This window comes from Bacillus rossius, chromosome 7, assembly GCF_032445375.1.
Source record: "Bacillus rossius redtenbacheri isolate Brsri chromosome 7, Brsri_v3, whole genome shotgun sequence".
Lineage (NCBI taxonomy): Eukaryota > Metazoa > Arthropoda > Insecta > Phasmatodea > Bacillidae > Bacillus > Bacillus rossius.
The window spans coordinates 49,910,518-49,937,252 of record NC_086335.1 but is presented as its reverse complement, the minus strand read 5'-3'; the positions used below and the strand labels follow the sequence as shown (position 1 = coordinate 49,937,252).

At 34.7% G+C, this 26,735-nt stretch overlaps 1 protein-coding gene across 1 annotated transcript in view; it reads left to right on the top strand.

The window, feature by feature from the left end:
* The window catches only part of LOC134533993 (protein mini spindles), a 74,995-nt gene that overhangs the window by 38,919 nt on the left and 9,341 nt on the right, over positions 1-26,735 (top strand). Inside the window, exons 20-34 of the mRNA XM_063371874.1 lie at positions 739-909; positions 2,916-3,023; positions 5,905-6,057; positions 7,443-7,646; positions 9,149-9,284; positions 10,402-10,595; positions 12,098-12,300; positions 12,914-13,084; positions 16,644-16,953; positions 17,257-17,444; positions 18,096-18,258; positions 23,058-23,231; positions 24,442-24,570; positions 24,946-25,129; positions 25,740-26,005. Coding sequence (XP_063227944.1) covers positions 739-909; positions 2,916-3,023; positions 5,905-6,057; positions 7,443-7,646; positions 9,149-9,284; positions 10,402-10,595; positions 12,098-12,300; positions 12,914-13,084; positions 16,644-16,953; positions 17,257-17,444; positions 18,096-18,258; positions 23,058-23,231; positions 24,442-24,570; positions 24,946-25,129; positions 25,740-26,005 — 2,754 coding nt within the window. The remainder of the gene's footprint in view (positions 1-738; positions 910-2,915; positions 3,024-5,904; positions 6,058-7,442; positions 7,647-9,148; positions 9,285-10,401; positions 10,596-12,097; positions 12,301-12,913; positions 13,085-16,643; positions 16,954-17,256; positions 17,445-18,095; positions 18,259-23,057; positions 23,232-24,441; positions 24,571-24,945; positions 25,130-25,739; positions 26,006-26,735) is intronic.

Here is a 26,735-nt window from a genome sequence, read left to right as displayed (position 1 = left end):
ACTTCTATAAAAAAATTTTTTCGTAAAGTATATCATAAAATTTATTTTAGAATCAGCAGAGTAGAATATAGATTGACAAGATTAATAAAAAAAAATTTAATAGTTGTATATTCTAAAGAATTTTTTCTGCTTTATTTGATATTTCAGAATTGTTTTTTTATTCGTAAAATTCTTGTATTTTCAATCAAATAATATGCTAAGATATCTTTTTTAATACTAATTTCACCACAATATTGCCATTTTAACTAATACAGTATGATGTACTTAGGCACTAAAATAAAGTATTAGTTTCTTTAATTTCTAAGGTTGAAATATTTGGAATAAAAATAATTTTGACAAGTCTTTGTGTTAAAACATAGTAAAAATAGTTCAAAGAAAAGTTTTTTTTTTCCCCCTATTAATTTAGGCAATACAGTTTGGTACAAACTTCAAACTGACTAAATTACTGTAATTGAGTATAATACATCAAAAGATAAAATTTTTGTGATTTGAGTTAATTTGTGTTACAATGCTGATAAAATTTAATTATATTATTTGCATTTGTTGCTTTATGTGTATTAACTTGCATGGTGCATTGTCATGTAATCTTGTCCATATATATAGGTGTCAGCTACTTTCATAAGTTTGTGAGATCTCCGCAGAAGTTGCAATGTTATTTAATATCTTTCCTGCTGCTTCCTGTTAAAGTTTTTTGCGAGAGTTTGTGTAGAATTTTCCATGTACGTGAATCTATTGCAGTCCACATCAATGACCTCGGTTCGTTCGATCCTAGAGAATGTTTATCCGAACTTGCCAACAAAGCCACAAGTCAAGAAGAAAGCGGATAATCCTGCTGCTGCAGAAAGCGGGAAAGCGGCAAAGAGTGGTCCAGCCAAGCCTGCAGGGAACAGAGTTGGCTCTAAGGGCAAGGTAATTCAATTATGTCTGTTATCTTGTGCAAACTTTTATAGCGTGTGTATTTTAAAAAATCCTGAAACATAATTTTAGAGTTAATATTATGTAATTAATTTTTTTTTTTAAATTTCTCTACTGCGTTGTCTTCAACATCTTGGATTTTAATTTTAATGAAATGTATTATCCCTGTTGGCTAGGGATTACCCCACTATAATCTTGATCTGATCGTCTAAACGGTAAAAAAACCTTGTTCTTTAAGTTTATCTAGCAGTTGACTAAAACAAGTCATGTGACAGTGAAGTGGGTTGTATGGGTTTACAGGATGTAGGATTTCCATGTGCTTGAATACATTTACTAATTTGGTTTTCAATTTGTATGTTCGTACATTCTCTTCTGAGGCTAGTTGGTACACAACTCTCCAGTGACAGGCAGTTTATGTTCTGGATTGGCATTGCTGGAGTTGACCTCGAAGCTGATCACACCAATATGCTATGGCCTTATTAGTTATTGGGAATAGGTAGTGAGACCTTTGTAACGAAACATTGTTACAGATGAACTTTTTGCATTGGTTTTGTGAATCGATATATATTTAGTTTTCAGTGCCATGTTTGTTTGATATATTGAAGTATGTGCTATGCTATAGCTATGGTATTGGAATTGTCATATTGTATGTACATTACTCTATGCTGAGAGAGGAGTTTTAAAATGAATGGAAGAATTGATATGCTCGAAAAGGAAATAATTAAAATGAAATACGAAGGCCGTGTTTTTCCTTTTGAAGTGATAATCGTATGAGATTATATTTTATGAGTGAAGAAATTAATTAAATACAATCGAGTCTGTTGACTAATACTGAGTACTCGTCGAAATTTCAGAAGTCCTAAGGTATGAATTTCGTTCTCTACCATTGACAACAGTTGGCCGGGATTTATTATTAAAACATTATAATACAAACTATATCGTGGTGTGTATTAATGTTGGAACCCAATTATAATGTTGACAATAACTTTTGTTTTTTAAGTGATGTGCCCAACCTAACTTCCAGTCGTTTAACAAACATTTGAGCTGACACAAATGGTTTATTTGTTCATAATTTTACATCCTTAATTATAATTTTCCATATACCATCACAGATTCAAGCTAACCATATTGTTCGAGCTTTATTTATTGTGTAGAATCTGTATTCCAGTATTGAGGATTAGCCTATAAGTATTTTTTTATTATTTTGTAATTATAACACACAATATTATACATGCACACCCACTCAAAGAGAAAAATTTTATCCACAATGAAGGTCCTAATGTTAGTATACCTTGCTGGCCACATCTGATTTGAGTATCCCCAACATTTTGTGTTTTAATTTTAAGAGTGTAACAATATACTATATGCTTTATAGTTTTTTCCATAAAATAATAATTACCTAAGTTGAGTATTGAAACTACTGCAATACACATATGCTAGCAATGTCTGCTCTTTTCAGTATTGCTGCAAATTAGACTCAGAAAACCAAACTAATAACTTATTGGAGTGAGTAGCCTAACTTTGTTACTCCAACTGATAATTTGATGTCTTTCTCTAGTGCAATTTGACTGCGTATGTGCAAGAGGCTAACTAAAAATATTGAAATGTTTGCCTGTGTATCTAGGCATAGGCTATCCTACATTACTAAAATAATATAAATTATTATAATATAAATTTATGATTCAAATTTCATTTTTTATGTTTAATTTAATATATATTCTTCATGTTATATTTCTTATTAGTTCCAACATATCCTGAAAGATGACCAAGATATCTTTCTGGGGCTGATTCACTATGCTTATCATCTGATGTCCTTCCACTATAAAAAAATTAAAAACTGCAGAATTTTGTTTTTCGTGAATTTTGCGCTGCACCATTTTTTGGGGTCCCTAATTATTAGACTTTTAATGTACAATAGAACTATTAATGTAGTATTATGTTTAGGACAGTTAATTAATGTTTAGTTTGATATTTATTGGGCTGGTCATTTGCTTATTTAGGTGGTGGCAAAATCAGGGCGCAAAAAAGAAGAGGATGTGGACACTTCTCCTCTCCTTCAAGCAAACTCCTTGAAACATCAGAGAAGTGTGGATGAGCATAAACTAAAGGTGAATTTGTAATTTAATGTATTTTCATTAATTACACATAGTTCTAAGCTTTGTGATCTGTTTTTTTATTTCTAAAGCAATAATTGAAATAAGATATGATTAAATAATTTAAAGTGAAAAAAAAAAGTTACTGTTTTAATTGACAGTGGAATATGCCGCTGAAGTTATCATACGTTAAAATTCTTTTGACTGTGTTGCATGTTAGAAAAATTTGAGACATGAGGATAAACTTTTTCCTGCACTTCATCTTGTTCGTGTCTCTTGCATCTTCTCCATTGTCTGTGTAGGCTCTTGAAAAAATCTGTCCTTGCTGCTTATCACTCAGCAGCTGGGTGCTGGACTGCAATGGGCTAATGCATAATTGTCATATTACTGACTCAAATATTATATGGCCCTCTCGCAATATCTGTCTCCCTTCCTGATTGATTGTTGCTGCATTGCAGCATGTGTTGAACCACCATGTATTGTACAAAGTTAAGTTAAGCTCTTGCAATTAAATTAATATTAGAATACTGGTATCAATTATTGTTAGTATAAGAAATGTTTTTTTTTAATTTGTTGGAAACATAGTTTTTATAGTAACATATATTATTAGATGAGATTGTATGGTTTTATTTTTAGTTAAATTTAATTTTTAAAACATGGGATTTCTATGTTATTTTTATTAAAGCTGTTTTGTAATATTAACTCTATTGATATGCTGCATTTTAACTGTACATTCAGAATGAAAATAAATTATCCAGCATTTGTGGTTTAAAAGTGATTCAGTAAGAGATGCACAATAAAACAAATTACATTAATTTTTCTGATCCCTGAAATTTGGTACAGTTTGTTGTCCGGAAACAACGAAATTCCTTGAATATAAAACATTAAAGAGATGAATTCTTTTTTTTTTTTTTTTTTATTAGGGATGGGTCAGTTCCAGTTCTCAGCAAATTAACTGGCACCTAACCCAACAAAGGGCAATCTCCCCTTCCTCCCTACACCCTTTTGTGCTCACTGCTAACTAGATATCCCTGGCAGGAAGTGTCCCAACAATAGTTTTTGGCAGAGAGAGTTTCTGACCTTTTTTTTGTCCCCCATTTCATTAGCAGACAGAGATGTCCATTACAACTAAAAGTAGACTATAAAAAAATAAAGGCTCAATATAATTATAAACTTATAAAAAATTTAATTGACTTGATTTAAAGTTGTCTTTCAGCACTCCAAACACATTCCTGGTCTCTCCAGCTTTCAGTACTTTCATTCACCCCAGTCAACATTTTTCCCAGCCACAGATTTTCAAGCCAAATGATCCAATGACAATAATAATTCCATTATTCTGAAGTGTTGGGTTTTGCAAGACAAAGGGTCCTTTCATTATTTCATGGATATAACTATCTATTTACTTTTATTAAATAAGTATTAAAAATAGCTTCCCTTAAAATATTTTTTTGTTAGTGAAATGATTTTTTTGTAAGTGGAATAATTTTTTTATATTGTTTTTAATGTTATATTTATATGAATTAACATCTCACTTGGTTTGTTATGTACGTAATTTAACAAAAAAAAATTATTTTTTCTCAAGTCAATTTCATTCAAACTTTGATGTCACCCAAAAATTTTAAAACTTGCTGTTACAAGAAATTTCTGGGTCTCAACTTACATTTATAATACAACAAACACATCATGTATTAATATATTCTTTAAACAGACCTCTTGTTAACTCGAGAGTTCCATCCCTTACCCATTATAATACATACATTACTTGCTACTCCAGTATTAGTTTTTATTATTCATTGTTTTTTATAAATTACTTAATCTCTTGTAAACAAGTAATTACATATTTCTCAAAATTTTTTTATTGGTGTGCCTAAATTAAATACTGGTCCATCAAAAAAAAAAAAGCTGTTAGTTTTCATTAAGATATTGCTACACCATGGGATGTCGGTACAGTGCTGCTCCAGCATCTAGTGACATGAGAAGCAACTGTGCTACCTAGGAGCTAAGTGACTTGTTTGTTATCTAAATTATGGTACAGTATGTCGCTGATGAGTCATGTTAAACAAATACACCTTTTATTAGGGTATACTGTATCTTTGATGCGACTTTAAATTGTGTGAAGGTTAACCTGAAACTGAGAACTGAGAACCGGGAACCGGGAACCAATTTTTAAGAACCGGAACCTTACCGAGAACCGGGGGGAAAATAGAACCGACACGTTACTAATGATAACGTGTTTTTCGTTTTTATCGCAATTCACCATATAATCTTGTCAGTATGTATTATGAATTCTGTTCAGTCTGTTAGTCCTGTTTTTGTGTCTTTGTTCCAGTAATCGAAAATTGTAATTTTTTTTTAGTTTAGTTATTGCAAATGTGTATCTCACGTAGGTATGCAGCGAGGTGGTGGTGTAATAAGACACTAAACTTACGTTATAGATTATTCAAGTTTGCCGGTCATCCTGATCTAAGTTTTGTATGGCTTCTTTGCAATAGGCAATGGCCAATCCTTTCTCAGTTTCCTTGAACTATGTGGTTGAGTTTTCCTAACACTAATGACCTCGTTGAAGACATTAAATCCAAAGGGGAAAAATGTAGATTGTGTGTCTGTCGTAGTCCCTGCTTACGCTGGTTGCCCAATTGCGGTAGTGCTTGCTTGTTGGGGTTTTCCCTTTCAAGTGGTGTCTACCTGTGTGGTGCCTACTGGCTGACAGTGCTCTCACACTTGCAGTGACTACATTTGTCCTTTGTTTGTATTTGTCCTTTCCACTGCCAAGTCCTAAATCTGTTTGTGGGCCATTAATGAAATTAAATAAATTAAAATTAATTTGCTTGTAGTTAGATGCAAGTATTTAAAAAACAAAGTGATTGGGTGGACATACTTAATTTTTGGTTGACAGGTTCTCAAATGGAACTTCACAACACCGAGAGAGGAGTTTGTAGAGCTGCTGAGAGACCAAATGATGACTGCAAATGTTAACAAGAATTTGATTGCAAACATGCTACATTCTGACTTTAAGTTTCACTTGAAATCCATTGAGTCGCTGGCAGAGGTAAATTAATGTTTAATTTTGAGTCCGGTATTGCAGACTTACGATGTAATAATAATTTGTTTTGATTCTGAAGAGGAGTTTGCAGTTATGGCTTGTCTAGCTAACACAAATTAAGTAGATTTCAATTTCAACTGCTGTCTGATGTCTTTGCTTTTAGTTCCACTCATTGGATCTTGGTACAGAATGGCTGATGGGTGGTGATTAAAAAATTTTGCAGTATGAGATTTGTAAAATAACACATTATTTATATATAATTTTTTTTTTATAATTTCAACATTTTTGTGGAAACAAAAAGTTTGGTGTGAAATACAACTATTTTCCATTTGTTGATCGACTCCATTACTCCATTACTCCATTACCTAGATTTGAACATAAAAAAGTAAAATTGTGTTGGTAAAAACTATTTAAAAATCACACGTGTTGTATTTTTTTTTATATTACAGGACCGATTGATAGTACCTATTAATAAATGGCATAAACATGATAATGTTGATCTTTTTGCTGGTCATAGCACACCTAAGTTATCATAGCTTTGTATCTTCAGTTATAGTGAGAGTGGGATACTTCATTTACTAGAGAAATTACTACAAATGTTATATTTATGCCTGGTTTTACACTACTAAATTTAGTTTATGAAATGACTCCAAAAAATACTTCCTTTTTTTTTTTTTTCAATTAGGGATAAATTTAATTTCCTTGGAATTGCCAGAAGAAATCTCAAAAATAATAGTAATTATAATAAATATTTTTGCATAAATTGTTCTCATGCTTCACAGAAACTTACTGCACATTTCACAGCCTTCATATTTTTAATCTGCTTTGAGTGACTTGTCTTGTTCATTTTTTTAATAAGCAAGAAATAAGCTATGCATGATGGATTTAAAAGTTACATATTTGGATGGCTGCTTTATTCCAAGTTTTCACTGCAATACCTTTATTAAGTTAAGTCAGTTGCACCCTAATTTGGAAACATGAATTGTATTTTGTGGTGAGGTATTAGTTTATTTTTTTCCCCTCTGTATTTATTGTACTTAAAATACGATAGGGTGCAAGTTACTATGTGATGCCTTTTGGTATCCAATATAGTATGTTAGAAAAGCCTGTTTATTTATGGATTCTCAGCTCTCTTAATTGTTGTGCAATAAAGATATGGAAAAAAAAAAAATTTTTTCTGGGCATCTTAGAACACTGATTAGATTTTTTTTTCTTTTAAGTACCTGGAAAAGTGATATTTTTGTACTGTTTCAAATTGTTTAGTTTTGCACTTGTCAATCTAAAAATTGAAATTTTGGTGTAACTGTAAGTAGTACATATGTGGTACAACATAGTTTGTAAGACATTTTCTTTTCCCAGTTAAGTCTTATTTGACTCATGCACTGTTTCAGGACTTGCCAATCAATCCAGCTGCAACTATTTCGAACCTTGACTTGATTCTCAAGTGGTTGACACTTCGTTTCTTCGACACGAATCCATCTGTTCTGTTGAAGGGCCTTGAGTACCTTCAGACAGTATTTAACATGCTGATTGAAGAAGGGTACAATATGTTCGACCATGAAGCATCATCATTTCTGCCATACCTAATCCTGAAGGTTGGTAAACATTCTCTTAATAATATTTTGTTATAAAATCACATATAAATTGAATTATGCCTTCTCCAAAGCTTGCCCCTCCATTCTGGAGCTCCCCTCAGGAAGGAGGACAACAAGTGTTAATATGCTCATCTGGGTCTCGTTGGCCGTCTTGCTACAAGGGAGCAGAGTCGCAGAAGGGGACGGAGTCTCTTCCAAGGGTATTAACGTAACAAGAGTTTCCGCCAGAGCGTGCACTATCAGCAGTCACGAAATGACTAGTTGAGAAATTTCCGGTGCAACGCCATTTAGTGTACCCAACACAATTAACAGAATCTAGCCCCGTTGACACGTTCTGGTAGCTGCCTTGATATTGCCAACTGAATTAAGGACACGAGACAGGATGGGATGCGGAACTGCCTGCTACTATCTTGTGGTCTTCCTGCCGCACAATGCCACGAAGAGACGTCTGTAGATGGACAGGTTAGAGACATCTGGAAACGATTGGTGGACCTTTCAAGATAAGGAGCCGGTAAACGGACATAATTGGCTGCAGGCTGGAGGTGGAGGTGGGCAGACTCTTGTAGCCCGAGGTCACAGGACTTGATGTGCAGGCTGTTTCAGTGGGTAGAGGATGAAACAAGCGGAGCTGTTCCGAGGTAATAAGGTGAGCCGGTGATCAGGTGGCGACTTAGGACCGCACAGCAACCACTCACTCTTTAATAACATATCTGTCTGGAGGGAAAGAGTTGTAATTAGTGCGAAATTGATGGTGACTCATGTTGTGAAGGTGGGGAAGTGAGGGGAAGAGGCGCTGGCTCCATCCCGTCGTGCAGCAGGCGAGACTAGGTGGTTGAAGCCATACAGCAGCACTGAGCCATGAGCCAGGCGTGTTTGTGCAGTTGCACGCACACGGACCCTTACGCAGATGGGTGGCCGGTGACAAGGTTTTGAAGGCGGAGGAGAAATTAGAAAATAACGTCTTTTGGCAGATGCGTGCACGACAAGTGTCCCAATGTAATTATAAAAAATATGAATTTTATGAATATGTAGGTATGTGATTTTTCTCTTGCTGCTTATTATACACTATGTCCATCTCACTAATAGCTCAAACTCACAGTGAATGTCTATGTGATTTGGCAGTTTGGAATTGCACACACTATGATTTCTAAAAATTACATTGAGAAAAATAACAAAAGTGTTTTTTTTTATAAACTTTAATGTTTAGCAATAATCAGTATGCAAGGTTAGTGGAGAAATAAAAAAAATGTAAATTTCAAAATTTGTTGCTTCTGCATTTGTGTTAAAGTTTAGTAAAAAAAAAAAATTTCTCTAATTCTTGAGTGCAACTTAGATTTATCAACTTATTTGTATAGAATTGCTATGATAATGTTTCTGTGAGAATGTAGAATACACTTTGCAGTAATAGGTAAGTAAGTAAATAAAAAAAATCTTTAAAATGAGTTATAGTGAAGTCTTCCTGAAATAATATTGTTAACTTGTTTTTCTTTGTTCTGTTTCAGATTGGTGATCCAAAAGATGCTGTTAGAAATGGAGTCCGAGCTTTGTTCACACAAATACAGAATGTGTATCCTGCCTCCAAACTGTTTGCATACATTATGGATGGTCTTAAGTCAAAAAATGCAAGACAGCGGACAGGTAAATAATTTTTTTCATTTAAAGTAAAGCATGAAATGAGATTTTTCGTTCTGCCTTTTGACATCTGAGTGTATACTGCATGTGGTAAAATTGTGTGATATTCAGAATTTTTGCCAGAAGTTTTGAAACAATCGAAAATCAATGAAGTCATAAGTAAGGCTGAGTAATTTAATTGTTTTCAGCAAATTTGATACAGTTTAGAATCTGATTTAATTCAGGTTACCATTCAATTCAGGGCAAAGTATTTTTTAAATTAATTCTCAATTTCTCCCTGTTAGATATTACCTTAGTCTGGTAGCTTTGTGTGTTATGTTTCATTTCTGCAATCCATAATCTGTCTTGACGACATGCTCTCATGGTTCTCTTAATGGGGTGCCTCCCATTTCACGTCAAGATTTTATATTTACAATAATTACAGATAAACTTGTAGACTTTTTTAATTGTTTAAATTTCCCGAAATGAAAAATATATACAGCGCATATTTGCATAATTAGCTGCCAAAGTTACATTTTTAACGTTTTTGGGCTGTACAAATAAGGAGAATTTAATTTTATGCAAAAATGAGACTTTTTAGGGTTAACTGCAATACCACTGGCTACTTCAAGAAATGGCTTGAATTTCTTTCAGAAAATATTAATTAATTTTACCTGGTATTTCAAAATTCTCAAATTAGTTAAGATTTTGACAGCCAAGAAACATGAAATGAGATTTTGTGATAGAAATGCTTACCACATCATGAAGTAGCCAGTCACATTGCAGTTAAACCTAAAAAGTTTCAGTTCTGTAATAAATTAATTTCTCCTTATTTGTACAACCCAAAAATGTTGAAAATGTAACTTTGGCAGCTAATTACGCAAAATATGCGCTGTATATATTTGTCATTTCGTGAAAGTTAAGCAATGGAAAAAGTCTACAAGTTTATTTGTAATTACTGTAAATATAAAAACTTGACCTGAAATGGGAAGCACCTCCTTAAGCTTTGTGTCTTAACCCGACTGCACTCATTTAGGAAACTTTCAAGTGCATATAGCTTAGTTCAAAATAGCATCATCTAAGTGACTGTAAAAAGAGATTGATGCTGTACTAATAATTTAATATGCCAAACACCATGTTGCAGAATGCTTAGACCTACTGGGGTCACTCATAGAGTCGTACGGCCTGCCTGTATGCCAGCCAAGTGCTGGTGTGGCTTTGAAGGAAGTGGCTCGACAAATCTCAGACCGTGATAACTCTGTCAGAAATGCTGCTCTGAATTGCATAGTTCAGGCGTACTTCCTTGAAGGCGAGAGGGTCTACAAGCTGGTTGGTCAGGTGAGTTGGAGAACACTGGTTTCTAATACCTTAGCGTCTCATTTATCCGACATTCCACATCATCTTGTGTCCCGCTGTAATAAAAAAGGCGTGTTTGTGTATGTGTGTTGGAAGTCATACTTACTTGGCTAGTAAAATCTAACTTTAATTTTCCATGCAAATAATTAATAGAAATAAATTAATAAAACCATTGTAGTTATATACGAATACGGTTGGCAAAGTATGAATTAGATCAAATTAAACAATTTCAATAAGCACTCAGTATTCAATATTAATATAAACAAGTATATATAATTAATTTTTTTTTTAGTAACATAAACAAAATAAATGTTAATTAAAAATGAAATAAATTAAGAAAATAAAGTTTACATACAGGAACATAACCCCACTTTTATACCATTTAAAAAGTTTATAAACACAAATTCTGTCATTAATATTCACAATACAGTGTTTTATTGCATAATCGTCGCACTGTTATTATAGGGCATCCAAATCGGTTATAAAAACAATTTGCGCATAAAAGTCGCATGATGTTTTTGGTCCGGCCACTTCATTACAGTCGCGTGATATTTTTGTCCGGCCGCTGGATTACAGTCGTATGAAGTTTTTGATCCGGCAGCTGCATTACAGTCGTTTGATGTTTTTGGTCCCGCTGTTAGATTCCAAACGCTTTGTGTATCTCAAACGCCATCAACGAAAGTGAAGATGATGACATCTTGCAGAGTGACGGCGACGATTCTGACAACAACCTCGGTGAAAGTAACTGTTTAAGTACGGAAATAGGCAAGCGATGCCGAGTCATTCTGATAACTTAAATCATTTAATTTACCGGTACAGTGTTTTATTTTAAACTACTTATTGCTTAATTAAAAAAAATTGTTTTCTTTCTTGTGGGTTACAATGATAAAATGACTCGTGAATGACAACAGATGCATTTTCAAAGATTTTTATTTCTTTTTAATAAATTTTTCAGTAACTAACTTTGTTTCACTGTGAAAAATCTATTTTTTTTATTAAAATACTTAATTTGCAACATATTTTGTTATGAAAATCCTAACCTCCAAAAAGAAATTTATCAATAAAAAGTCACACCCCTACTTTTCAAACTTTATTTTGGCATTAAATGTGCGACGATTATGCTATAAAACACGTTAAATAATTGTATGTAATGTAACATAGCATAATTTCTGCCCCCTGCTACTCTCAACAGATGCATTCTTGTTAAAAAATGTTTTATTTCTATATTTCTAACAATATTTTGTGTATGGTGAAGTACTGTTCCATTGGAATCATCTTACTATAAAAATGGAAAACATTAAAAATTTATTTTATATTTCATTTTACTATAATTTTTGAGTACTCTTTACAAGTGATTTCAAACTTTTACACTTTCAAGTAAGCAGTAGTTTTGATAAATTTTAAATTTTAAAATTGTTCCTGAATTGCAGCATAAAGTGTAATGTTAGATCAGCATTTGTTTCTGAGAACTTTGTTGTGTGCAGATCTCGGACAAGGATATGTCTCTGCTGGAGGAAAGAATAAAGCGGGCATCGAAAAACCGGCCGCCTGCACGCGTGGTACCGCCGCCTGTCACCCGGCAGACGAATGTGGTACAGCCAGTGAAACACGAGCCAGAGGTCTTTGAGGAGCCAGCATATGGCGAGACTTCACCAGTGGAGATGCCGGAGCCAGCACCCATCATGAGGTGTGTGCGTCGTTCTTGTGCCAAGTGATACTTGCTCACCAAATCAGTAAATATCTCAAACTAAACAATCAGAATATATGAAGGATCACAAAAACCCTAAAATCAATACATTTAAAATAATATAATAACAACAAAAATAAGGGAAAATAAATAAATTGAAAAACTGATTATAATTATATGGTTTAGTGGTCAGATAACCTATCTCCCACCAAGACAATCTGTATTCCTTTCGTGGTGTGAAAAGGGTGGTGGGGGAAAACCTCATTTTTCGCAGGTTAGAAATATTGCATTGATCTGGTAGTTTCCTCAGAGTAATCCCTTTTTCTCCACCCATTAAACCAATCAATGCTCCATTTCATCATAGAGTACACGCTGCCAACAAAAATGATACTGGTGTCAGATTGAAACATTATATGTGATTAATTTATGTCCATAGTCTCTTCAAACTGACGTTACTATTAGGTGGACATATTTTGTTATAAATAAATTTAATGAAAAAGTAAATTTTGGCATAAATAGAAGAATATTTTAGTGAGATTTCATAATTACAATATTGCACAAAACAGAGTTAAGATCATCTTCAGCTTATATCATATTGTTTTTTTCTTTCCAGGATGACTATACCTAAGCCTCGACCAATGTCAGGGCCATTTGGCTTGGACATGAACCTTTTGGAGCGAATCGAGTCGAACGGTGTGGAACTGCGTGCACCAAAACTACAAGAGTTTGATTATGAGTTCCTTGGATCCTTACCAGCAGTCTCTCCACCGAAAGCTCCGACAATGTAAGTGAGCATTTGGGGGCCATAAAGTATGAACGATGGTGGTGCTATTACAGCAGCATGCTATGAATCTCCCGTTCAGGGTCAAATACAATTTTTTTTGTTTTATTTCAATGGCTTTATCTTGTTTTCAGACATAATTTGGAATGAAATTTAAATCATAAGAATTGATCAGCTATGGTTGTTGGTAAGGAACTGTGTCAGCTGTGCTGGAAAACGTTTGGAGAACCAAGGCTACGAAAAAGCAGGAAGACCTTTCTAGAATTTGAGCTTCGGTTATTCCTAATGTGAAAGAAAATACTTTTTTTTTTCATTGAAAATACGGTTTTCATTACTGCACATATTTGCTGTTTGTAAACTTTTGAAGAAATGTCAAATGTTGAAAAGGAAATTACAAATCGCCAATAAATACATTAGAACTCCAATTTTACATTATAGCTAGTTACATTTTCCCGTTATTTGCACTATTTTATTTCGGTCCGGTTTTGACCTCATTTGACACATTGCAGTAAATACTCGATTACAACGCGCCTACAGTCTGCTTCCTGCAAATTAAGCTGTTTGTTTATGTTATACCTACAAAAAATTATTTATTCCAATGTTTTTCACGTACATCATACATATGAAGATGACACTTTAGTGTGAAATATCAAATTCAAAATGCTGTTGAGACACTAGCACTGTTGCTCCTGAATTTTTCTATGTGCATTTTCATTCAAAACTGTATTTACAGGCTGCCAACACTTTTCAGACACTTACCTAAGAACAAGTTGTAATATTGTAGTCAAAAAAATGACTGACAATCATGGTAGTGTTTTCACTGAACGTATCTTGGCATTGTAAATTCTATCAAAAATTGTTCTCATTGTCTTTTAAATAGGCCTGTGTGAATATCAGTTTTTTAATTTGAATTGAATACAAACAACAAATTATTATCTACTACTATTAATATTGAATTTGAACAGTAAAAATGAGAATTAGAATTCTTCTAAAAAATTTAATTCACATCATGTAACAAATACGAGGGTCATTCAGTAAGTAACGAGACAAATTGATGTAGTTCAAAAACTGTTTATTTAATCAAAATAAAATTGGACCTATTTTTCAACATAATCTCTCTCTCTCTCTCTCTCTCTCTCTCTCCCCCCCCCCCCCCCTCCCCACACTTAAACATTTATCCCATTGTTCCCTTAAGTTCCATATGCCCCTTTGCATAAAATTCTTTTGGCTGCTTTTGGAGGCACATTTGCACCTGCATCTTGACTTCTTCGTTGGAGCAGAATGTTTTTGCCGCGTAGAGCTCTGATGGGGCGAGATCTGGACTGTAAGGAGGGTGTAGAAGAATCTGTCAGCCCAGTTTTTAAATGCATTCTTGCGTTATCTGTGCTGCATGCAGCAGTGCATTGTCGTGAAGCAAAATCACATCTTTTTTCAAAAGTCCATGATGTTCATTGCAAATTGCAGGCCTCAATTTGTTTTCCAATATATCAGTGTAATAAAATAGTGCTTTGTGATTCCCAGAAAAGTGTAAGCATCACTTTACCAGCAGATAGCTGGGTCTTGAATATTTTCCGCATTGGAGAACTTGTGTGTTTCCACTCAAGGTTTTGTCTCTTACTCGGGCTCGTAATAGTAAATCTTTGTCTCATCGCCCATTACAATTCTTTCAAAAAAAGCTTCTTTCTCAGTGGAACATCAAGCTTTCAACTGTTTACTGATTTGAAGTCTTGTTTCTTTGTGAGTGTCTGTAAGTTGTTTTGGCACCCATCTCACGCAGGTTTTCTTGTATTGCAGTTTATTTTGAATGATGTTATAGATAGTTCCAACACTTGCAGACACTTTTGCAGTTATAATTTCAACAGTGATTTTTCTGTTGTCGGATTATTGTGTCAATGCCAGATTCAAAGGAGGAAGTGGCAACTTCGACTGGTAGACCACTTCGTTGCTCATCACCAATACGTTTGGGGCCACTTGTAAATTGTTTTACCCACTTGTAAATGTTTGAACAGTTTAAACAATTGTTCCCATACACTTTTAACATCCTTGCATGAATATCACTACCTTTAACATCTTCCGCGACTAAAAATATAATCACGGCACGTTGTTCTTCCACTGTGCAATTCTCAATCAGACTTGACATATTGAATTGACTGATTTATAGGTTATGTTTAAAAAAACTTATCAAACAGCTGATGAAAATTTTTTGAAAGGATGCCAACTTAAACTTTTGAAAGAGTCACATGTATTAAATAAGCTGTTTTTGAGCTACATAAGTCTTGTTACTTATTGAATGACCCTCATTCATAAGGAAAAGATATAGTAAGCGTGAAGTGTAGTGGCTTGTGTGAAATTAGACAAATAATACTAAAGTGAAAGGTTGGTTATGGTAAGACAGCTAAAATAATTGAAGTAAAATGTTAAAATATTCAGATTTTGAAAGAAAAATACTGTATTTAATTGTGCAGTGTACCTAACTCACAATAACATTTCATTTCAGTTACTATTCACCTTATTTTCCACAAATCTGTTACCTTACTTATTGTTATTTTTTGTGAACCGTAAAATACAATGAAATTTCATGATAAACATGATTTTTATTTGATGCTGTGTTCCCAAATAGGTGCTAAATGAGCTCATATTGACATACTTAAACCCTATTTAATATTTATTCAAATGCTTTCATATAGCAACATCTCTTTCATAATAGATACAGCATATAAGCTGCTACTGTGTCGCATGGAGTTAGGTTGATTGTGACTATTGATTTATACACCATTGAAACTGTGGCATTCACTTCTTTTAATGGCTGTGCCCATGAAGTGTTCATGTTTTGTGGTGTATTCCATGGTGGTTGTTGACATTTATTTTTTTTTCTCTCATTTTTGGTACGTGGTGACAAAAGGAATAGAAATATTTTGTTTTCAAGTTTGAAATGTAACAAATATCTCAAGTTTTTAATTGTCCAAGTTATTTTTTGTTACTTTTTAGTTAGATAGTAGGATAGTGAAAAAAAATTTGAATAGTATAATGTTCAAAATCTTGTTTATTGTTTACATTTTTGATTATGAAGTCCCACTAAAACATCACAAAGGGTATTTACATTGCACAAATGACTTAACTTCAACAGTGGACATTGGTATGTATACGTCTATCTCACAAGTTACTCTGTGTCATATATTATTAGGCAAACAAACATTTGTTATTTCAAAGTGTTAAATTTCGGGGTCAAATCAAATACAAATAATAAACTATTCGTGTTGGAAACTACCAATATTTGCTCGGGCCTACTTTTAAAGAAAGACTTACCTATGTTTTTGGATCATGGTTACATCATGTTGTCTACTCAATAGGAAAATCTACATGCTTGTGTGTGCATATTTCTTAAAACTGGTTAAAGTTTTTTCTACAATTTGAATTACTATTTAACAAATAGATGATGTGCAATTAAACTTTGGCTAGGAGTAAACACTACTGAGTTCAAAGTGCTGTATCAGTAATGGTGATATTAACATTTGGACAGTTAGGTACAAAAAGACTCATCAGCAGAGTTTATTGTTTTTAGGCGCCCCTCCCCACAGCCGACACACGTCTCAGAGCCGATAACGTTCAGCTCTTGTAGGACCATGGAGGACACCCTGGATCTGGTGATTTCGAACTTGAAGAGCCCGGATGTGGCGATGTTTCGGGAGACCATTGCCCAGTTGGACGGCTTAATCCAGAGCAACAAGGCGATGCTCCTTCTGGACCAGGCGGACCAGCTCGTCTCGGCGGTCGTGATGCAGCTTCATCTGCTGAAAGACAACAACCGTTTTGCCACGGACGCCAAGCAGATACCAGTGTGCTACCGCATGTCCTTCATGCTGTTGCTCTCGGCAAGTCGTAAATTGCTATCCTTTACATGTTGCTTTCAGTTATAATAATTACAAATAATGTTGTGCCTTTTGACATTCATCATAATACACTTGTAGAATATGTCGGAAATATTTTGACAGAAAAGCAAATGCAGGGGAAGTATATATTGTGTTTGAAAATTTCTAAAATAGCTTTTAAAACATGAGAAAATTAAATCCACATGGCATATGATGTATGAGATTGAGCCTTAAGAAATTTTAAGTAAAATGTTAAATTTATTTGTAGGGTTGATAGCTGTCGATAATTTTTTTGTTGTCCCACAGTTTTTCAACAATGAACAGCTGGCCAGGAAAGTGTCACGAGACGTACTGAAGGATCTCGTGGAGGAGTTGATAACCATACTGGTGGAGGAGAGGATGGAGAAACTAGATTTCAGTGAACAAGCCATCAGGGTCATCAATCTGACTGTAGTCAGAGCGATTGAGAAGTCTGATCACACAAATGCTACATGGTAAGTTGACAATTTTAGTCTTTTTGCAAATCATAGTCTTTCCTGTAGGCAAGGAAGAAAATCAGGAAATTTTTCTTTTATAATGCTGTGAAAGAGTGGGAAAAGAATTAAGGTTATGTCACAATTGATTGAGTCTGTTGGTGGATTTTTGGTCGGTATGCGAAAAGTTCATCTTGGTACAGCAGGTTGTAAAGCAATAAATACATAAATATGTTGTAACTTTTCTAGATATTTCAGTTTGAAGCAAGGTTACTTGATATTGCTTTAAGATGTCAGTCAAATGAAACTTCTAATCAAACTTTTTTACACTGTATTTAAACTTATATAAGTGAGCAATTACCTAATATTCCAATTAGCTAGTTGAAAAATTACAATGACCTATTGGCTCAGGAAATCTTGGGAGTAACATATTTTCTTACTTTTTCTTTTCTTTTCACTCCTTACGTCACTTAAAATAATTTTTATCTCTTATGCTGGCATGTTACGTAGAATTTTTTGCACCGCAACTTTCTAGTTTCTAAGAATATTTTTGAAAAATATTTGGTTTGAAGCCTGAAATTGATATTAAAAATAAACTTTGCTTGACTTAGTGGGTACTGGGTTAAGTCGGTTGTGCGCGTGGGGAGGTGTGACGGCGCGTGTGTTCCGCAGCGCGCTGATCACGCTCCTGCACGAGGCCGTCGGCAGCCGATCGTCCACCAGGTTCCTAGACCTGGCTATGAAGTGCCTGTGGAAGGTCATCAAGCTGCTGCCCAAGTGGGACGGCGAGGTTCAGTACGACGCCGTGCTCTACGAGATACACCGCTTCTTCAAGGTGAGCAGCTGGTTCTCGTACAGTTTTAGACGAGCTGTTCTTGTCTTGCCTGTGTGTTCTGGGATCTGAAATCTCTTACGTCCTTTTATTTCCCACAGAACTCAGTCTTCTGCTTATTTATTTTATATATCATACCTCGTGTAGTGGACAAGTGGGGATACATTTACAGATTTGGTGCTCAATCACAGTGAGATTGTACGGCCGTAGGGACAGCTGAAGCATGATGTTAAAATATATTCTGTGGTAATCGTGAAATAAGCTAACCGTACAGCGCCAGTGCAATGCTCTGCCTGCCACACCCATCTGTTTTCAGGTAGCGCAGTTGTCTAGTGTTGCTCAACACATATACAATGTACACTAGTTTAAATACTGTCTGGTCATTTCTGTACAGTAAAAAAAACACAAGATTCCAAAACTATTAGTGTTTGAAATTTAATACTATAAATTCCTATGCAAGTTATCATCAGTTAATCATGCAAAGACGAAAGCAGCCAACTCTCAAAGCTTTCTTTTGGTCAGGACATTGTAGTTTCAGGGACTGGGTCGCTATGACTCAGTTTTTTTTAAGTATTGGACTCTCTTTTGGAGCAAACATGGGTGGAAAAGGCTTTTACACCCATCGTAGACGGACGTGGCTTGCTGGAACGAGGCACATGAATATTTTGTTTCGCGCTATGTTCCAATCCGACTTTTTCGCTTTGCAAAGTACGTAAATCCAGAGCTGCCAACCATTACGGATTTTCCGTAATTATTACGGATTTAACACCGAATTAAGGAACATCGCTGGTTTATTACGGAAACGAGGCTTTGTGCTGCATGGTAACGAAGAAAATTCCGTTTCTGCTGTGCGTGTTTCGTGAATGCAGTTCGAATACATCGCGTGGTAGCGCAAATAACACAACTAGTAAGTGTGCACATGTACTGTCGAAATAAGTGGATTAATTCTCGTGTTTTGAAATAATAATGGGATGGTATTACGTCTGTTGTACGATACAACTAGTACATATTCTCGGACTTTTCGTTTGTTGGCTACTTACATCATGATAATTTTTGTACGGTACTTTGGCTATCCTGTGTTGTTTTAATTTATTTCTTGAAAGCAATTTTTTTTTCATCTTAATGTTTTTGTCGTGTGTACAGGCATGAAAATGTTTTATCGTTTTATGTTTTTTGATAATGTTGTGTTCTTCAGTGCCAGTTGTAGAAATGAAGCGTGTGACTGTGCAATGTGTATTTGGGGGGGAAAAAAACCCAATTCTTAAGAACTTTCAACCTAACTAATCATGACTTCGATTGCACATGGTGGAAGGGATGCCTGTAGACGGAATATTAAATCAAAGAAACATGCGGAACATGTTATAGCCATTATGAGCAATAAATCTGTATCATCGTTTTTTCGCTACATCTGAAGAAACGAAAGTAACGATTGCAGAGTTATTGTTTACAAGATCTTGTGTTTGTCTTCTGTTGTTTGTTTACAAGACAGTTCTTATCCAACCAGGATAAAAAAGCAAATAAAAAGACAGTTCAATAGTTAAACTTTGAATACTTTGAATTGAAGATTCAAAATTTCCAGTAAAATTGACATTTCCTACATATTCAGATAATAGTATTGTTCAAAGTTTTTTTTTTTTATTAATTAATTTGCATTGTTTTCATAGGCCTATATTTTTCATTTTTTTTTTTTGCATATTATAGTTCTTGTTTTATCTTGTGTGTGTTATAATTCCCCAGGAAAAATTTATCGTGCATAATTTACACGTACATTTTTCATATAATTGTCATTACTGATGGGTGTGATTTGAGGTTGGCAGCTCTGTAAATCCAGCACCTGGCCCCTGTGCACATATTGCTCACACCATGACTTGTAACTGACTGTTTGTGTCCACACATCACTCTCCACCCTGGGAGGGGAATCCTGAAAATTAGTGTCTGACATTACCAGGTGTGTTTCAGATTTAAAACCTGTATTACCGTGTTTTCTCGCATAATCGTCGCACATTTTATTCTAAAATCACGTTTGAAAAGTAAAGGTGCGACGATTATGCGTAAAAAAAAAATTTGTTAGATAAAGTTATTCATGAAAACAAAACCCATTCATGGAAAGTACGTTTATTTAAAAAAGGGAAATATAAAAGAGCACGCCAAACAATTGAAAATAATAAGTCATACAACTAAAACCTTTCTTCAACTTTAAATAGAAAAAAAAACATCTATAATACAAATGCAAGCCGAACGAACGCGTAACTACGGTAGTACACAACACAAAAGAATGCGGGCTATCAAATGTAGTTAACTCAGCACCTGATAGAGAGCCCGCGTTGTATGCATGGGAAGCGACACAAATAGAGAGCGTGTGTTGCATGCACTTGACGAGATATCGATATTCGGCTACGTGCGCGCGCTCTATACGGAAAGCAACATAACCAAACATTAATGATTGCAATGAGCGCTGGCTACAGTTTTGTATGCGGTACACTGCGGCGACGCTGATGAATGGATGAAGATTATAACGTTTAAAAAGTCTTTAAAAGATTATTTACACGTCAGACAACTACATATTTCCGTTAATTAAATAAGTAAGTGGTAATCTAAATGTATATAACTCAAAGGTGACTGACTGACATAGTGATCTATCAACGCACAGCCCAAACCACTAGACGGATCGGGATGAAATTTGGCATGCAGGTAGATGTTATGACGTAGGCATCCGCTAAGAAAGGATTCTGCGGAAATCCGATCCCAAGGGGAGTTTCGGGGGCATAATATATCAAAATTTCCAGTTTTTGGTAGGAAATCACCATGGCAATGGCTGTTGCTTTGTTGATGCTTCATTCGTCTCTATGGCAACAACTAATTCATTGTTAGTGCAGTCCTCATCACCGTTGAAATTTTGGCGGGTACTTTACATATCAAAAATTGCCTTTTTTTTCAAGTATGTATATTTTACAGACTTGAAACTTTACAGTAATGTACCTTATGTTACGCAGGATGACATTTTCCGAAAATTAGATCCAATGGGTGGTTAAAACCAGGCAACAGTGGGTATTTTGTCTGCATGAGAACAGGATTTTGCATTGTTCATGCCTTCTGCGTCTCCATGGCAACGGGCATCGCACGGCAGTGGCATACCCACAAGGAGGGGCATGTATAATGAGCGGCGCAAGAGTGATCTGCCTGTAGACTGCCGTAGCGAAGTACGGGTACATCAGTTGTACGTTGCGTGCATGAGTCGGGAAACCATCGGTGATATTCATTTTCTCTCCGGTACATTATACAGCATTGTAATAAATTTTCACTGAATTTTTTTTTATTTACCATTACTGTAAATGGGAGATTTGGATTAATTTTTTTTCCATTACTATAGCCGTGCGAAGCCAGGTCGGGCAGCTAGTTTCTGAATAAATGTTGGATTTTTATTTTAAAAAACATCGTTTTATACTGAAAAAATACCCACGCAAAGCGCTCAGAATCTCATAGCTGGACCAAAATCATTATGCGACGTTTACGCGAGAGGTTTTTTTTATCCAAATTGACGCCCTAAAATATGGGTGCGACTATTACGCAAGTGCGACCATTATGCAATAAAAGAGGGTAAAAATTATATTTAATATGAAACAAAGCATTACATATCGAAATTGTTACCAGTGAACAAAAACTTATCATCCTTTTATAATTAATATTCAGAACCATCTCACATGAATACTTAGATTTGATATACGTAATCCAAATTATGATAGAAAAATATATTACTAAAGCTGCCAAACTTGCAAAAATTACACTAAATTATAAAAAAAATTACCAGTTAAAAAAACCTGGGAATGGTGAATTACCATTCTGCCACAGAGGGTATTGTGATACTTTAAATAGTTAACCAGTAGTTCTCAATTACAACTAGTGGTTAGGTCAGGTCCATTAAAAATAGCATCAAATTGTGGGAACAGTTGATAATATTGGGATAAGTATGTTTGGAATACTGTGAAATGCATGTTTACAAGGTACCATAGCTAACCTAACCTAACCCAACCCACCATTCCACTATTTGTAATGTAGCTAGCCTAAGCTAACCACTCATTGAACTACTCTCTTAGCAAATAATGTAAAAAAATTTTTAAACAAAGTTTTAAAAAAATGATTTTTTTTATTATTCCCTCTTTCAGAATCACCATCTAAGGAAATTGTTGGGTTAAAATAATTTAAAACTATACAAACATTTTTAAAGTTTTTATTTATTTATGTTATTGGTTTATTTCATGTGGCAAAGTCTTACGCTTGACCATTTTTCTTATTTTTAATTCACAAAATGACACATTTTATCTTAACTATAAAGGTATTCACATCTACTGAGTTTTCCAGAATCAAATGACAATAAAATACTCAACATTAAAAGAAATAATAAATAGGTATAATTTGTAATGGCTTATACACATGACACAAATGAATCAATCATTCAAGACATATATGAACTTTAATATGATGCTACGTAATAGTATATTAAGATAAATACTAGAAACATTAAATTATTCCCTAAAATTTCTGCAATTACTCGAGCTTGGTTTGATTTTGAAGGACTCTACTTGACTAAAAAGTATCAATTGTGAACTAGACTCGACTCTATTCAACTCAAATAAAAAATTTGTACTCGTCCATCTCTAATGTATATCACATGTAAGAGTAGATGTTGCATGTATGCCAGCTGTTTGATATAATTGAGATTAAAACGGACCATCTAGAGTTGCACAGCCATGTGGAAAATATTTCCTTCAGTGTACAATGTATGTTTACATTTTTTTCTGCAGGAATATCCTCCAGCTATGTGGAAGAAACAGTCTTCTGACACACCACTCAGGACACTTAAAACTATTCTTCATACATTGGTTAAAATGAAGGGGGATAAGATATATGGTTACCTAGGAAGAATCAACAACCTTCAAGAATCTGATCTGTATGCCTATCTGCAGAAACTTACCAAGGTTAGTGTTTATAGCTACTGTAATTAAAAGGTCGAAATTTTCACTGGTCAGAATGTTTGTCTTTGTGTCTGCTTGACTAATTGTAAGTTGTATATGAATGTAAATTTATGTATTTTTATGGCTTGATGCAATTTTTTTTTTGGTCACTTCTCAGTGTTTGCACTTTAGAGTGTATTTTAGGTTAGCTGAAAGTACATTTAATAATACATAATTTTCTATGGAGGAATAATGAAAATGTATATTGAACATTTAAGGCTTGGTCTTGTCATTTTCTGATCATTGGAATTCTTTAATTAGGACTATTTCTGTGTTCTGATACAGTAGATTTCTTTGCATTTGTTGTTCTTTCATAATGTTTTTAACTGATATTTGCAAAGTGTTAGGCCTGTATGAATATTTAAATTAACGAATATGATAGTTTATATTTGAGTACTAACACTTTGAAATAACGATACAGTGACAGTTAATCGTTTTGGGTGCTGTATTTTTTATTAAACTGTTTTCTTAAATTTCTAAAGAAATTACTCTCAACCAAAATATAAATTTGTGTTTTGTTAAGTACCAGAATCAAGAGTACAATCAAGAAATTATACAGAAAAAAAATATTTTTACTTTTCACTTTGGCCATATATTGTGCTATAAACAATTGTAAGGTTGTTGCATTCTAGGTTGGCCCGGCTAAGCAATCTAGAATATTAATAAGATGCTTTAAACACTGGAAAGTTTATGATGTTTTTATATGATGAGTTTGAAGTTATGTTTTTTAGTTTTGTCTTATTGCCAAACTTGAGGATGAATTATTCCCTTAAGATAGAAGTTGGTATTTAGTTGTATTACAATGCAAGAGTTTTTTTAAGTAGTCTTTTCTTTAATAACTTCATAAAAAAAAGCAGATCACAACTTGCATAACAGGTCCAGATGATCGTTCACATCTTCACTGTATGCCTAGCTTGTCGCTCAATTACAAAAAAAATTCATTCCCTTACTTAATCTTTCAAGTAAGGTACAATATCCCGTGGATAAAAATGAATCAAGTTGTTAATATAATTATTAACTACTGTAAAATATTTTCAGAAACGTTTTGTGGCATTTTTGTACTTTTTTTAATGAATATTTATCACAACTATTGATTGAATAATTTCACTCTTAGTTACAGATAATAATGGCAGTTTTGTTTTATTGTGTTTAATACTGATGTGGTTCTGTTCAGTCCCTGAAGCAGGATGATGGGAAGCATTTGAAAAAAGAATCCAAATCACAGCACAGGTTGTCAAAAATTGTGCATGAGCAGCTCTCTGAGATCTTTAAGAAAATTGGTTCCAAAGAAGAATCTAAAGTGGTAAGTGCTTTTTATGCTATACCTTGAAAGTTATAATTTAAATATAAAAATTTGCAGAAATCTGAAAAATATTCCATTACTGACATTATCTACTGCTTAGCAGTAGAAATTTTGTGCTGTGCACATACTCTTTGTGTCTGTAATATATATTTTTTTTATTTGAAAATATTGTGCAACTCTTTGTAGCAACTTGGATCTAACACATTAAGGTGGAACAACAAATTTTGCATTTAAACTTTGTAATTTAAACATAAATGTGAAATGTGAATATGTTGCATATGTGCATGTGTTGCATAGCCTATGTAGTTAGGTGTTAAGTCAATTGACTTGGTGGACTAGGTTGTCGATGGTCATTTTAACATATTTTTTCTGTAGGGTTTGGCACTACTGTTCGACTTCAGAGAGCAGCACCCAGAAGCTGACATTGAACCTTTCCTTCGCAAATCATCCCAGTTTTTTCAAGACTACATAGAGCAAGGTCTACATCAAATAGAGAAGGAGCGTCGCAGGCAGCTGGGTCGTGAGGATACTATGGGGGCGTCCAGCACGTCTTCGCTAGGTAAGGATGTCGTTCAAGCACGTGGCCATTGCTTTGTTTGTCAGTGTTCACCTGTTTATGAGATTTTTTTAGCTGATGTTAGCTTCATCTTGGGGTAAAATGGTTTATCAGCCTGTAGACTTGTGATTATAGTAGTTGTTGTGGTGGTTGGGGAACATTAGGTGGACAAGTGTGTGGAGATGGTTGCAACCAGTGCAGTGCTTCAGTCAACTGTAGCTACAGAGGGGTGGGATCATAAATTTGAAATTTAAATCTTTAAAAATTTATAAAAATCTATCATCCCCACCAACAAAAGAAAAAAAAAATTAAAAGCTAACAGCAGGCAAAGTGTTTCTATATACTCCCCCCCCCCCTCCCCCTCCCCCCATTTTTCCAAATTAAATTATGCGTAAGTCTTCTTGCCTCGTGACCACTCAGAATATTACCCTTTGCATAACTGACCAGGTGAACACTTGGTTAATACGTGCTCCGTGGGACTGCCAGTGTTCTGGAGGTCGCCGTGTGTTCGTGGTGTGAATGTGAGACAGTGAGATAGGTATGCAGGTTCACATGCTGGTGCAATGCTGGACGTGTGCCTGGATGGTTGGTGGGACCCTCTGTAATCTTCCAGGAAGCGCAGACACGATGCTGACTTGCAGCGGGGAATCCGTGGAGTCGGCGTCGACGCGCAACGCGAAGCCGCGAGGCGCGCCAGACCCGGCGGAGGACTCCGACCCCCTCGGCAAGAACCCCACGTACTACCTGCAGCGCCTGAGACACCTGCAGGCTGGCGCAGGCCTGGATCCCTCGGCGCTGGCGCCTCCCCCCAAGACTGCCGGCGGCAACGAGTTTGACATAAATATCAACAGGAAACCTCATTTGGACAGGAATGAGCCGGTAAGTTTGTTATTGTATTTTGTGCATGCAGGTGTTTCACAGAAAATAACTGACGTTGCTTAGCAAATTAACAACTGAATAAAAAATATGTTCTGTGTTTTAAAACCAAGCTAATTATTTGATCAGTTCCACATTCGCACAGTTTTGTCCTGCTCTGGGAGCTAGTGGTGTAGATGCAGATAAGGCAGTTGATAGGTTCATGCGACCTATAATGTCAAGTGCTGAACGTACAGTTGCGTGGAGCGGATCTGTCTGATCTTAGCTGGCGAACTTCTGCTGCGTCTGACGGTATAAACAATATTCGCCGATGAGAAGCATTATGAGAACAAACAAATTGTAAAATCACCTAAAAATAATTATCTCAAAACTTACCTTTCAAATGTACAATTTTATCATTTTGGTTCAGGCACCATTTTTTGTATTAATTTTCAGTTAAGTTGTTTGTAAATAAAAAAAGAATCACCCAAAATAGTAAATAAAATTGTAAACAGGTGTAGTATGAAACTAATAGGTTAGGCCAAAATATTTATTAAAATGTTGAAGAAAAAAAATCAAAATATTATTAATACATTTTGTCATTGATCTCTATTTTGTATAAAGCTCTCAAGTAAAATCAAGCTGTGTGTGCGTTTGGTTTTGTGTGTGTGTGTTTTTTTGTTCTCATGGACATGTTCTACATTTGAATGGCTGTTTTCTATAATTTTAAGAATTTCTTTGTTTCTTCACTCCT